The 14,795-nt window shown below is 42.3% G+C and overlaps 1 protein-coding gene and 1 non-coding gene across 2 annotated transcripts; one reads left to right on the top strand and one right to left on the bottom strand.

Moving 5' to 3' along the window:
- Positions 1-12,808, bottom strand: LOC106573712 (protein-glutamine gamma-glutamyltransferase 2-like). The gene is made up of 13 exons (XM_014149013.3): positions 9,941-12,808; positions 8,769-8,939; positions 8,373-8,603; positions 7,909-8,027; positions 7,167-7,295; positions 6,898-7,075; positions 5,555-5,693; positions 5,341-5,444; positions 4,943-5,185; positions 4,470-4,736; positions 4,041-4,201; positions 3,728-3,864; positions 1-1,135 (listed from the first exon to the last, which is right to left on the bottom strand). The coding sequence occupies exons 1-13, from the start codon at positions 9,954-9,956 to the stop codon at positions 988-990; spliced, it is 2,043 nt and encodes a 680-aa protein (XP_014004488.1). The 5' UTR covers positions 9,957-12,808; the 3' UTR covers positions 1-987.
- Positions 12,809-12,947: 139 nt separating this feature from the next.
- On the top strand, positions 12,948-13,030 carry trnal-cag (transfer RNA leucine (anticodon CAG)). The gene has a single exon. It is a non-coding gene; the product is annotated as a tRNA-Leu (tRNA).
- The last annotated feature ends 1,765 nt before the right edge of the window (positions 13,031-14,795 follow it).

The raw sequence follows: 14,795 nt of genomic DNA, 5'->3' as shown, positions 1-14,795 counted from the left end.
TACGTGAATGCTCATAATACTTTTTATTAGAACATTTACACAAAACGAATGACAGCTAAACAGTATTGCAGGCTATACACAGCAGTGCAAAACCAACTTCCCACAAAAGACAGGTGGAAAAAAGGGCTACCTAAGTATGGCTCCCAATCAGCAACAACGATGTACAGCTGCTGTTCCTGATTGAGAGCCATACCAGGCCAACACAAAGAAATACACAACATAGAAAAAACATAGAAATACAAAAACATAGAACCATACCCCAAAACCCCGATAACACAAAACAAACACACCCCTGCCACGCCCTGACCAAACTACAATAACAAATAACCCCTTATACTGGTCAGGACGTGACAGTAACGTAACAAAATGTGGAAAAAGTCACAAATGTGGAAAACGTCACGGGGGTCTGAATACTTTCCAAATATAATTAATTATGTTTAGCTGAGTGGAAAATGTAGGCTTTGATGAAGGTAATTGCTTAATGCTTAATTAATTAGTGCTGGGTATGTTCTGATGGGAGGAGCTTCCCCTACAAAAGGAGCCTCTCTTTCAGATCAAGGGGGGAACCATTTTGGTTTGTTTTTAAGCTGTCTCCATAATGTATACTTTGGATGGCAGTACTGTTGTTTTTCTTCCGGATTCACTATATAAATAAACACCCTTGCACAGAAGTACTTTTGCGGCTCCGCCATCATTTTATTTGATAGAGGTTAGGTTTTTCAGTTTAGCCTTCTGGCCTACTCTACGTGACAAAGGGTATGGTTATATTTGTCTCACAAATAGATTTAGTCTCCGGACTCTAGCAATACTTTTGGATTCAGAGACCCACCTTTCTTTGCCAAGGTTTGTAAATCCCTTCATAAGATCATCAAGAACAATAGAAAAAAACAACACATGATTTTGCAACTCACTTTCATATTGCATTTACAGGGTAATTTTTTTTATATAGAAATATACATGATATGATATACATTGTTAATTGATCGTTCACTTGTTTCTCACAATCAAAGTGGCAATGCCTTTAACATCCCTTATTCTGTCTGCATCAAAGTCGACCATCAGTTTTCTCAGGCCTGCTCGGGTGGGCTTGAAGGACAACTTGACCTTGACCTCTTGACCTGGTCCAATGTCATCTCTGTAGGAGAAAAGAAATCGTTTCACTACAAGCACACATTGTTCTTTCAACTCAGTCTTGCTCTGTTCCACTAAGGGTTAAAATACTAATGGAGGTCTCCTGCTGTGTTCAATGAGGCCATGTCAAACATGTCACGCTATACTGAACAAAAATATAAACGCAACATGGAAAGTGTTGGTCCCATGTTTCATGAGCTGAAATAAAAGATCCCAGCATTTTTCCATATGCACAAAAAGCTTATTTCTCTCCAATTTTGGGCACAAATTTGTTTACATACCTGTCAGTGCACATTTGGCCTTTGCCAAGATAATCTACCTGACAGGTGTGGAATATCAAAAAGCTGATTAAACATCAGGATCATTACACAGGTGCGCCTTGTGCTGGGGGACAATAAAAGGCACTAAAATGTGCAGTTTTGTCACACAACACAATGCCACAGAGGCCTCAAGTTTTGATGTAGGGTGCAATTGGCATGCTGACTGCAGGAATGTCCACCAGAGCTGTTGCCAGAGAATTGAATGCTCATTTCTCTACCATAAACTGCCTCTGTCTTTTTAGAGAATTTGGCAGTACTTCCAACCAGCCTCACAACCACAGACCATGTGTAACCACGCCAGCCCAGGACCTCCACATCCGGCTCCATCACCTGTGTGATCGACTGAGACCAGCCACCTGGACAGCTGATGAAACGGAGGAGTGTTTCTGTCTGTAATAAAGCAGTTTTGTGGGTAAAAACAAATTCTGATTGGCTGGGCCTGGCTCCCAAGTGGGTGGGCCTCTGTCCTCCCAAGCCACCCATGGCTGTGCCCCTGCCCAATCATGTGAAGTCCAGAGATTAGGGCCTAATGAATTTATTTCAATTGACTGATTTCTTTAATTGAACTGTAACAGTAAAATCGTTTAAATTGTTGCATGTTGCGTTTATATTTTTGTTCAGTGTATTTTAACACTGAACCAAAAACCAGCTCATTCAGAAACATTGTCTGGTAATAGAAACTTTTTGTAGCCATATATTTCTGGGAAAGACCACACAAATTGTTTAACATTCAGGTCTGCTGGAATTTTAAACTCGATTAGCTGCCAGAAATTGCAGTTGTGGCTATGTGCTGCTTAGGCTTGGCTGATATACTGTACCTTTAATACCGTATGCCGGGGTATTTCAAAATACAGATGGTATGATTTTCAATACTCCCCTGAAAAAGTGTTTATTGGGTTGGGGGAAACTGATACGCCACTGCTTATAAATTAAGTATGACTATAAGAAATCTAAGATGTGTCAAATAAATTATTCATCTCAGGGCTCCAGCTATGCATTTGGTTTGCTAACTGGCTAGATATGTGGCTAGATGTCAAAATCAAGCTTCTTGTTTACAGCAGAGACATTCAATCCCCTCCTGGATCAAGATCCCTGCTGCCTAAATTTGTATTTTTTTGTGTGTTTTTTTTAATACAGCCCCTTGTGTGCATGCACATTGAGTAATACCATGGCTGGAACAATGAGCCAGGTATTTTACTGGATGTATAAATGTGAAGCATCCGGTTGGTGTTTCCACTCATTACCAAATATGGTGATGAGAGGAAGCCCAGTGGCCGGCAGTGGGAGAAGATGGAGCGAGATGGATTTTTGCCGACATTCTGCACATTTTCTCATCTATAAAACATTTGATCTCCATACAGTTTTCTGTTTCCAAAACTAAAATCTGTAACAAACCGTGAGGACTGCATTTTGTAGACTTTACCCTTTGCCAATGTTTAAAAATAGTTTAGAAGGAGTTTAGAAGTATTTCACACGAATTGAGTATTTCACACGCGCGTTTCACAGAGAGCGAATAAATGCTAGAACACACCAATAGGATCTCACTAGCTCATGCTTGGCTCTGCCCACCTTGTTTGTTCGGCCCACTATGATTAAGTTCTGGTCTGTCTTGGGTTATTTATAAAAAATCTTTGGTTATACCGTATACCCCAGTATGGTACAGAAACGATATGACTGCCCAACCCTAATGCTTCTATAAAAATGTGGATTTTTTTTTTCCTTCACACTTGAGCTACATGAGATGACCAAAAAATTAGGTAGGCTAGGTCTATCCAGGAAGTGTGATGTTTTGTCAAAGAATGTTAAATTCAACCAGATGGCCGGCAGAGAAATTATCCTGTGTTTAGTCTGAGGGCATATGTTTACACTGGCAGCTCTTTTTGAGGTTATGTGTGGTAACATTTGGCCTGTGGTCCTGGAGAGCCACGCTGGGCGGGGTTAGTCGTCTTTGGCCTATGATGAGGAGGATATGTCAGGCTCTCTCTTTGTCTTTTTAAGGGAGGTGGAGCGAGAGAAAAGCAGATCTTGTTATTTTTACTCCTGCAATGTGGTCAGACTATGTCCTTGCTGAGGAATTTACAGTGGCAGCCAAGAGCTCTCTGAGATGCTATCCCTCTCTAAATCTTCAGCTGCTGCACAGGGTGCGAGATCTTTAAAGAGCCCTGGGTTTGAAAGAGTTTCAGGTCTACATACATTCTCTCATTGCTGAAAAAGCGTATACAAATTCAATGAAGATTGGATCTCCTCTCTCACATACAACACACAGAGATACTTACGGTGCTTGGATCTCCCGCGCTGCTGTCAGACCTGCCCCCTCCACAGTAAACACGCCCCCTCTGAGGGTAATAGGCAATGGATTGGTGAAACTGATGTGGGCAATCAATTTCCGAGATACAACTGCATCTCCCACTACCTGGAGAAAGAACATGGACAGTGCAGGCATCATCAGAAATTATCATTTCAGTATCAAACAACCTTAAATCAATTACTATAAACCACTGTTTGCACTTGAATATATCCATTCTCATGACCAGTAGTACTCAATTTAAGCATTGCTTCACCAGAGCCATTTCCCGTTCCAGATAGTACCTTGACATGGAGCTGAGGCATGCTCAGTTGGATGTTGACCTCTTGTAAGACGACTTCGGGCTGGCCGCTGACCTGGAGTAGTGCTGTGACCCTGATCAGGTTATGCTCAGACACACATGCCCCGTAGTGATCATACCGTAGCCGCAGCACTTCCTTATGAGCTTTGAGAATAATAGGGATGAGAGGAGAAAGTATGTTATTGTATTGTTTCACACCTTTTCCATGGTATAGTTTTGCATTGTTTACTCGGTTCCTAAACATACAAGAACACCAGGGGTCAGACTGACCCAGTGCCAGTAAAAAACAAATCAAACACAGGGTCTCACACTAGTTCAAAGTTTTCAGTCATGATTCTTGATTCCTCTCGCCTATTGCACAATGATAAACTTCACGAAAACGTTTGATTGTGTGATGGCAGTTGAGGCCCACCTTTCTGGGCTGGCACAGTCAGGCTGGCAGTCTTCCTATGGCACTCCCCCCGGTGGAGGCTGTTGTAGGTGACAGCGTTGGACGTCACAGTCAGCTGGGCTGGGGTGTCCTCCCCACCCACGTTGTGCACCTCCACTATCACATCAAAGTCTGTCCCCAGGATGGCCTGGGCGTGTTTGATCTTCAGCTCCAGCTGCCCTGGTGCTCCATTCGGCTGCGTTACCCGCCGTCCTGCCTTCTCATACACCTCACGCTCCTTCACTGAACCTGGTAGAAAGGAAGGAGGATGTCATACTGTTAAATTAACGGTGTGTTCGTGTGGTATGTGTCCAAAGTTACACCCTTCTCTTGGGGGTATTTGTAGTGTGTAACAGTCTACTTACTGTACTCTTTAGGTTCTCTTCCCATCTGTGCTAGTATTTGTGCAGGTGTGAACATTACAGTATGTTTGTTTAAAGGAAGGAAGTGAATACCTTCGGGGTATTTGTAATGTTTAGTGATGTCCTCTCTGTAGTCTCCGTACACACTCTTGGTGCTGATGTTTTGGCCCACTGTATTCTGGTTGAGGGAAACTTGTGAGCGTTGGCCATCTGGGTAGACTATCCAGGTGACCAGGTCTGCGTTCACCTCAGAGAACACGAAGGCTGCATCATACTTCATCCCCACATCACCATCCCTCACTGCCTTCACTGGACAGGGCCCACAACAGTACACCCCTGAGAAGGAGGAGATAGGGATGAGGGCAAGAAAAACAGCTTTACAGAAAAAACATGTATGAAATGTAACTTCCTGTAGTAGCCCAACCATAAAAAATAGCTTTAAAGGGGCTTAGTAAACCAAGACTGGTCATGAATATGAAGTGGGACCGTACCATCACTCCTCTCCTGTGGGGTGGGATCCAGAGCCTGCCACCCATCATAGCCTTTAGGAAGATCCTCCCTGTCCATCCAGGACTCCACCCAGCAATGGTAGTTCCTACACACACACACACACACACATACAGTGCTGATTCTGCATAATTCTAAGCTGATATCTAGAAATGAAAGCAACATGAAAACTATGGAAGTGTAGGTTGTGAGCCTTACCAGATCATGTCCTTCCTGCTTTCAGATACACTCTCCAGCTGCTCATCGTACAGATAGTCCACATTCAGGTTGCCATCAGTGTCATGGGCAGAGGAGTAGTTTGTAACTGGGCGAGTGGGTATGCCCAGACAGCGAAGAACTGTGTGATGGGTGAGAGAAAGTAACCAATCAGCAAACAGCATATAGTCTGTTTATAGCCTAATATAGTGTAGCTGAATGAAATATTTGATAGTGCAAATATAGAACCAGAGAGTGTTAGGAAATTAGCTGAGAGAGAGCCAAAGAGAGAGAGCCATCTTGTGTCAATGTGTTGTCTCCTATGTTTTTATTTTATTTTTATTTCACCTTTATTTAACCAGGTAGGCCAGTTGAGAACAAGTTCTCATTTACAACTGCGACCTGGCCAAGATAAAGCAAAGCATTGCGACACAAACAACAACACAGAGTTACACATGGAATAAACAAACGTACAGTCAATAACACAATATAAAGAAAATCTATATACAGTGTGTGCAAATGAGGTAAGATTAGGAAGGAAAGGCAATAAATAGGCCGTAGTGGCGAAGTAATTACAATTTAGCAATTAAACACTGGAGTGATAGATATGCAGAAGATGAATGTGGAAGTAGAGATACTGGGGTGCAAAGAAGCAAAATAAATAAATAAATAACAGTATGGGGATGAGGTAGTTGGATGGGCTATTCATAGATGGGCTATGTACAGGTGCAGTGATCTGTGAGCTGCTCTGACAGCTGATGCTTAAAGCTAGTGAGGTAGATATGAGTCTCCAGCTTCAGTGATTTTTGCAATTCGTTCCAGTCATTGGCAGCAGAGAACTGGAAGGAAAGGTGGCCAAAGGGGGAATAGGCTTTGGGGGTGACCAGTGAAATATACCTGCTGGAGCGGGTGCTGCTATGGTGACCAGTGAGCTGAGATAAGGCGGAGCTTTACCTAGCAAAGACTTATAGATGACCTGGAGCCAGTGGGTTTGGCAACGAATATGAAGCGAGGGCCAGCCAACGAGAGCATACAGGTCGCAGTGGTGGGTAGTATATGGGGCTTTGGCGACAAAACAGATGGCACTGTGATAGACTGCATCCAATTTGCTGAGTAGTGTTGGAGGCTATTTTATAAATGACATCGCCGAAGTCAAGGATCGGTAGGATAATCAGTTTTACGAGAGTATGTTTGGCAGCATGAGTGAAGGATCCTTTGTTGGAAAATAGGAAGCCGATTCTAGATTTAATTTTGGATTGGTGATGCTTAATGTGAGTCTGGAAGGAGAGTTTACAGTCTAACCAGACACCTAGCTATTTGTAATTGTCCACATATGTGTCTCTCACCTGTACAGGCTACGCCTGAGAACACCCAGCACTGTCCGTAGCGCACCCTCTGTGCCCCGGCCTCACTCCAGCGCCTGAGGATGGGCACACTGCCAGTCCAACGTGTGGGCGGCACCCCGTCATCGTACTTCCCGTCCCAACGCCCCGACACCACGCCACGGTCATCATTAGCGTTCACCTGCACAGGTGTAGAGTAGGTAGGTTAATTACTGTGAGATTATAACTATTCCCAATGTGTAGAAATAATGAAGTTATAGGGTGAACCTTACCATGGCAGTAATTGTCCTGCTCACGTACACTGGGTCTGCTCGGTTGGCTGTGTCCATCTCTGGGTTTGTCAGTGCAGCAGGTGAATTGTCCAGGATTTCAAAACAGATGTCCACCACATCTTGTTCAAACTATGAAAAATGACATGAGGGATTATACGTAAAAATATTATGAGAATGCATTAAGTGAGCTCATGATGATATAGATACAAATCTCAAACCAGTGTTAAAATACATACATAGAATTGTTGAGTGTGACTGTGACTCTATGTACTTTCTCCTCACTAGATGTAGACAATAAGCCATGCAGGTTGTTTGTCTGTCTCTTTCTCAATTTCTATGTGACTATGTCTCTGTCTCTCTCAGATGAGACAAACCCATGTTTGAGTGGTTGGCATTTTCACACATCCAGTGTAAAAATGTCTTACATCCACCAAAGACATTTCCTCTGCCAGCTGGTGCATGGTGTCTCCAAACGACACCAAGCTGTGACAATTCACACAGGCCACCATCAAGCCTTCAGACTTGACAGAAACCACTAGCTGCCAACACCCACCCACATGCCCCGTTGTTTATCTTTCAGTTTGGAACCGCCTCAGCTAGAACTGTGATTCAGGCTGCACATCACTGAGATCTGGTTCTCATTGGATCGATGGGTTGATAATGGGATCAACAGGTTTGGGCTCTCTATTCTGTCTCAGCTGTGTTGGCTGTCTGTCCTTCAGAAGTGCTGTATGTTTGCTACCTGTCCAAAGTTCCAGGGTAGTGAGGAAATCTGGTCCCAGGAACCCTGGTAAAGGAGGCCATTTTCATTCAGGATGTACTCCTCTAGCAGCTCCTCATCAGGGAGGTACACAGAGTCAGCTGGGAGGGAGAAAAACAAAGACCCAGAGAAGAGTGAGGCATTCTTATTGTAGTGATATCACACAACTGACAACTTTCATATAAGCAATCTGTTCCACTAATTTCATATTTTTCTATATGTTGTTATAATTTCATGTTCGGCTCAAATGTATTTCAAAGTAATTACAGGGACGGACACAAATACGCAACTGAAGACAGTATCTTCCCTGAGCCCTCCACCTTACCAAAAGAGCATATAAAACAGGACTCGGTGCAGTGCCACAACACTGAGCACTTTCAATATTTCTTTACTGATTCAACTAGTGTGTGTGTGCATGTGCACGCAGCGCATGCATGTGAGCTCACCTTTGCACCAGGGGTTGAAGAGCAGGTAGAACGTGTCTGGTGTTGTCTTCTCCAGGATGTGTCCGTCAGGGGAGAGGAGCAGCACTGTCACACTGTAGAGTCCCACAGGGGCGTCTGCTGGGCTGTGGATCGTCAGCAGCACCTCACTCTGAGCCCCCTGCTGGCGGAACCACCACTTGTCACTGCCAGCACGGGCATCCAACACCTTCACAACCACCTCACCCTCCTTACCTAAACACACAAACAAAACCACACATATACTGTCAGTCAAGGCTGTTTTACCAGACCATTTTATTTTTATATCTGTCAATCATAACTAACTCCTCCTCCCACTGTGCTGTAGTATCCACTCTATTGCTGACTTAAGCTTATGGTCCTTGTCCTTGAGTTGCTTACCTAGATGCAAGATCATGGCTAGTTTGTGTTTAGGGGGCAGGGTTGTGAAGCACTGCAAGGCAAGGGAGAAGGGCTGCCCCCTACGAACCAGCAGCCTTTCCACGTCCATCTCCTCTGTACGATGGGCATGGCTGTTCACCTGGCAACGCAGGTCCATCCCCATGAATACACCTGGAACACAATGAAAGAAAAAGCATAGGGTTCAGTCACTTCTAATAAAAACCTATTCTACTGTATAGTTACAAATAATGAGTTCAAAAGGATGTCTTAGGGGGTAACCAGACCACACCTGTACTATTACTCTTGTAGATATTCATATTTCTAGAGAGATCTCTAGTTTAGTCATATCAATCATAATGGTCCCATGTTGTACAGGTCAAACCACAGAAAGGTCAGGCAAGTCATCTATTTGAGCCTGACTATCAGTGTGAGTCATAAAGTCAAGGACCCCACTTCATATTTATAGAAGCTACTGTAGGTAGACAACTCCACTCAAGCATGTGGCACTGTGTGAAAACATTAACATTGCTGTTTTGATATTAAAGGGTTATGACAATGATTGCCAGAAATGTATGTTAATACTATATTGTAACAGTAGCGCGGGAGAAAGCTTTTTTTAAAGAACAGAGGTGAATAATAACAAAGTTTGATGCTTTTTGCAGATATACTTTATAAACCATCAAGTAATAAGTAAGTATAGACCTGGTTTGCCAGGTCAGATTGGCACAAAAGAGACCAATCTAAGCCATCAAACTGAAGTCATCCTCCAGCCATTCCTGAGGTTAGACACACTTGTGTGCCATATACTATGATCACACACAGAGACACAGACAGAGACAGACCAACTTTCATTTTTGACAAGGAGAAACACAGATCTACTGTATATTCTGTTTAAATTTAGAAATGTACACATTTGAGAATAAACTTTGTCAGATAACACCTCTGCTCCATCCTCATATTTGTATGATTAGCGCGTGTGAGCCTGTTGGTCTCATGCTCTCCTGGTATGCATTGCTTAAATTAGAATGAGTGACCTTAGCACACTGCTGTGAATTCCTCCGGCAGCACATTTTTCACAGATATAGAAATTGCTTGGAATATTTGTCTCCTCTACTTCGGAGGGCACTACCAATGGTTTAAAAAAATATGTGAAATAATGCTAAATCCCTTACCGTTTTGGTCGGCCATTCTCCACTCTTTGTGGTGAATAACTCCTCTGTGAATCTTCTCTTCTCTGCCGTGTAACCTCCTTTTATGATACGTTTGACTCCTCTTTTGTCTTTTCACACAGTCCTGAAGGTGTATGCATCACTTTTCTACCCGTCTCCACCAGGACCCAGTATTTATACTGGAGAGGAATGGCTCTGTCCTAGTGCTCCAATACACATGTTCACCCATACACACCTCCCGTTCACTGTTCTCCCTGACCTCTGACATCACACTCTGTGGAGATCCAGAACAGAGGTGTACCCACAATCTGTGGGTGCATGTGTGTGTACGTGCGTGATTGGATGCGTGCCCATGCGTGTGTGTGTGTGTGTACAAGCTTGAATTGGGAAGCACAAGCTCTGCCTACTTCAATATTTTACTTCCACTGAAAAAAGCATGAGAGCCCAAATATTTACTATAGTTTGTGTCAGCCGTGTGCGGGAACCTTTTTCTCCCACTGTGATCTAAGCTCAGACACTGTGTTCTTTGTTAAGCGGATAAAGGGTTCAGGGCATAGGGCACACTTTTACTAATCCAACAGTTTTCCAGTAAATGTTTTGCATCATATACAATTTTGCATATATGGCCACTTTTTTTCTTTCTGTATAAAGCCTGAAAGTCACCAATTACAAAATATACAAGTTGAATAAGTTTACAGCATGATATACTTGAGAAGGAAAATAAGATTTTGTTCAGCTGAATTGCAGTCCAGGACATTGACTGGAGCTATTTTTCCTGGCACATGGTAAAGCAAAATAATCAAACCCAAGCTGGATTTAAATAAAAAGTTAAACATCCATTTAAACAAACGTTTAACATCAACTATAGGACATCGATTACACATCCAATACAGTGAAAGCTGGGGCTCCTGAGTGGCTCAGCGGTGTAAAGCACTGCATCTCAGTGCTAGAGGCACCACTACAGACCCTAATTCAGTTCCAGGCTGTATCACAACTGGCTGTGATTGAGTGTCCCATAGGGTGAGGCACAATTGGCCCAGTGTTGTCCAGGTTATGGTTTGGCTGGGGTAGGCTGTCATTGTAAAAAAATGATTTGTTCTTAACTGACTTGCTTAGTTAAATAAAAAGCTGAAAGTGTATTTCTACTGAAATTATGTGAAAAGTGGGAAGGGTATTTCTACTAAAATACATTGTGTTGAAATATCATAACGGTGATCTTTTTACTTATCCATATGATGTCTCTATGTCCCAAAGTTAAAGAATAATAGTAAAAGCAAGAAGGGATATTTTTATACTGGAACGCATGGTGTTGAAATATCATCTCATATATCATCTGTCATTCAATGTCATGTCATGAGGGTCAACGCTCCAAGTTCAAGTCATTATTAAATTTGTGAGACTCAACTTAAGTCCAAGTCATAGGATTCAAGTCCACCATTCTATTACTAATATACAATATAGTAAAAAAATATAATAGAGTACTTTTTGAGTGTGTACATGCTCACTATCAGTTGTACTTATTAGGCTGTGTGAAGATACAATTTATGAGTAATGGAATGGTGAGTGTGTAAGAGGTATGTGTGTTTGCCAGCCAGACCGTGTGTCAGGAAGTCATATTCCAATAATGGAGTAAGGAGACACACTACAAGATAAACAATATGAGGGAAATTTCTTCATCACCATGACAGCACTGAGCCCCTTTGCTACAGTGTGTGACATATTTGGTTAATTCTCAGTGACTATAAATAAGAAATGAGGCCTATGGAATTGTGTGAGTGGAAAGTGGAGGGAACAATAACATCTCTAACAATAACATCTCTAATCACTCTGATGGCAGCAGATTCTCACTGTGCTGTTACATGCTTGGGTGGTGCTTGCTTTTGCTGACACACAGAAGCCCCTCTGTCCTGCTGACAAAGGGGGCAAACAATCCGGTGATCACTCTGCCCCACCCAAAAGAGAGAGATAAGTGTGTTAGACATTGAACTGAGGAATGCTGTGACAGTAAGATTTCGGGAAAATGGGGTGTCTACTGCTCACAGAACTTCATCCACATATCACCTAGGTAATGATGACAGTTGACCAGTATGACCAGTCACACACCACTACTATGTGACTCCCTTCTTGGGAGGTCAGAGAGGATATGAAAACAACATGGCAGGCTGTAAAGGTCAAGTCTGGTTTATAGTGATATACAGTCAGTGAGTGGATAAGCCAAGTTTTAATAACAGAGCAGGAGTATTTTTGGAGCATAGCCCATCCTACCTTAGGAAGCATTGCTGCTGTAGGCTGGTTGTGTAGACACACAGGGCAGGGACAACCCAGATCGAGTGATTCCCTGAAATTACACCCCAGGTGAGTCATGAATCCCCTCTTTCACTACAACAGTAACACTGAAGTAAGGACAGCGAGTCAGACACCTCTGTCAACATGTACACAGACTATGAATAAGAGATTTAAAGTTGTCTGTGGTCCTCAGGAGGTCTTGTTCTTGCTCCTTCCTTCCCCAAGTACGCAGCCGTGGCACTTGGTGTGTAGACATCTCCATCAACACAGGCGGAGTGCGTGCAGTGATGCCAGGAGGAGGTCATATCAGGAGACAGAATTATCTGCCTAGAGTTTGAAACCACATGCTAACGTTAGCTAGCTGCTAGGAATTATGCATGATAGCTAGCTGCTCATTTGCTTGCTTGCTCGCAGATAAACTTCCTTGTTTCATGACTTATTCAGTTGTTATTCGCCGTACTATTATCACTAACTATATTTTCAACCGTCTGATTAGATCAGTTGTTATTCGCCGTACTATTACCACGAACTATATTTTCAACCGTCTGATTAGATCAGTTGTTATTCGCCGTACTATTACCACGAACTATATTTTCAACCGTCTGATTAGATCAGTTGTTATTCGCCGTACTATTATCACTAACTATCTTTTCAACTGTCTTATTAGACAAGCGCTAGTCCGAAGTCTGTGTTCATAAGTGTTATAATTTTCTGACAAGTGAACGTCAGGATGGCCGAGCGGTCTAAGGCGCTGCGTTCAGGTCGCAGTCTCCCCTGGAGGCGTGGGTTCGAATCCCACTTCTGACATTCCTTTTAGGAAAGGAAATGTAATTGTCTTGTTGTAGGTATCAGGAAAGATACTGTTAACTAACCAGAAGTGAATCTACACCCACTAGTTACATGTGGTAGTAGGTTATTTGTTATTTTGTCTCAACGTTAGATTTGGCCCTATGTGCGCGTGACAGTATTCGAGATTGTTGACACACATTCGTAGACTGTTACAAATTCATAGAAAGTAAAATGACGGCGGTGATGTGAAAGTTACGGCACAGTGCTCATGTTGGCACTCTTTTTTAGATTTAGTCTAGTCTTAGTCATTTTGACTAAAATATCATTAAGTCTTAGTCACATTTTTGTCATTTGAATAATGATTAAGTCTAGTTACTGTCAAAATGATGAAAACAGTAGGCCATTTTAGTCAACTAAATTACCTTTCATTTTAGTCACATCACGTTTGTATTGCCTCATTAAGCTAGTAAACATGAATCACTGACTTCCATGTGCGTAAACATATATAGCTTTGTCCTTCCAACATATTTTTCTGCATAACATCCTATTCTCTTCCCAACAGCAGAAATATGACAAACGTATATAAGAAACACTTATCTGACCATGTAAATTCCTAATTCAGTCTGAACTGGCTAGATATTGCTCATTACATACAAAGCAAACATACACACACAAGTGGAGAGAGAGAGAGTAATGTTTACTGTTCATTTTTTATTGTTTATCCTCTCTAGGGTAGGGGGCAGTATTTGCACGGCCGGATAAAAAACGTACCCGATTTAATCTGGTTATTACTACTGCCCAGAAACTAGAATATGCATATAATTGTTTGATTTGGATAGAAAACACCCTAAAGTTTCTAAAACTGTTTGAATGGTGTCTGTGAGTATAACAGAACTCATATGGCAGGCAAAAACCTGAGAAGATTCCTTACAGGAAGTGCCCTCTCTGACCATTTCTTGGCCTTCTACACTCTCTTTATTGAAAACTGAGGATCTCTGCTGTAACGTGACACTTTCTACGGCTCCCATAGGCTCTCAGAAGGCGGCAGAACGTTGAATGATGACTTTGCAGGCCATGGCTGAAAAACAGTAGCGCATTTGGTAAGTGGTCGATCAGAGAACAATGAGACTGGGACGCGCGTGCACGAGAAGAGTCCATTTTAGATTTTTAGTCTTTGAACGAAAACAGGGTTTCCCGGTCGGAATATTATCGCTTTTTTACGAGAAAAATTGCATAAAAATTGATTTTGAACAGCGGTTGACATGCTTCGAAGTACGGTAATGGAATATTTAGAATTGTTTTGTCATGAAACGCGCCGGGCGCGTCACCCTTCAGATAGTGTCTTGAACGCACGAACAAAACAGAGGATATTTGAACTTAACTATGGATTATTTTGAACCAAACCAACATTTGTTATTGAAGTAGAAGTCCTGGGAGTGCATTCTGACGAAGAACACCAAAGGTAATCCAATTTTTCTTATAGTAAATCTGAGTTTGGTGAGTGCCAAACTTGGTGGGTGTCAAAATAGCTAGCCCGTGATGGCGAGCTATCTACTCAGAATATTGCAAAATGTGCTTTTGCCGAAAAGCTATTTTAAAATCGGACATAGCGATTGCATAAAGGAGTTCTGTATCTATAATTCTTAAAATAATTGTTATGCTTTTTGTGAACGTTTATCGTGAGTAATTTAGTAAATTCACCGGAAGTTTGCGGTGGGTATGCTAGTTCTGAACGTCACATGCTAATGTAAAAAGCTGTTTTTTGATATAAATATGAACTTGA

Source organism: Salmo salar, chromosome 16 (genome assembly GCF_965601325.2).
Source record: "Salmo salar chromosome 16, fSalSal1, whole genome shotgun sequence".
In the NCBI taxonomy this organism is placed as follows: Eukaryota; Metazoa; Chordata; class Actinopteri; order Salmoniformes; family Salmonidae; genus Salmo; species Salmo salar.
This window is presented reverse-complemented; position numbering and strand designations above follow the sequence as displayed.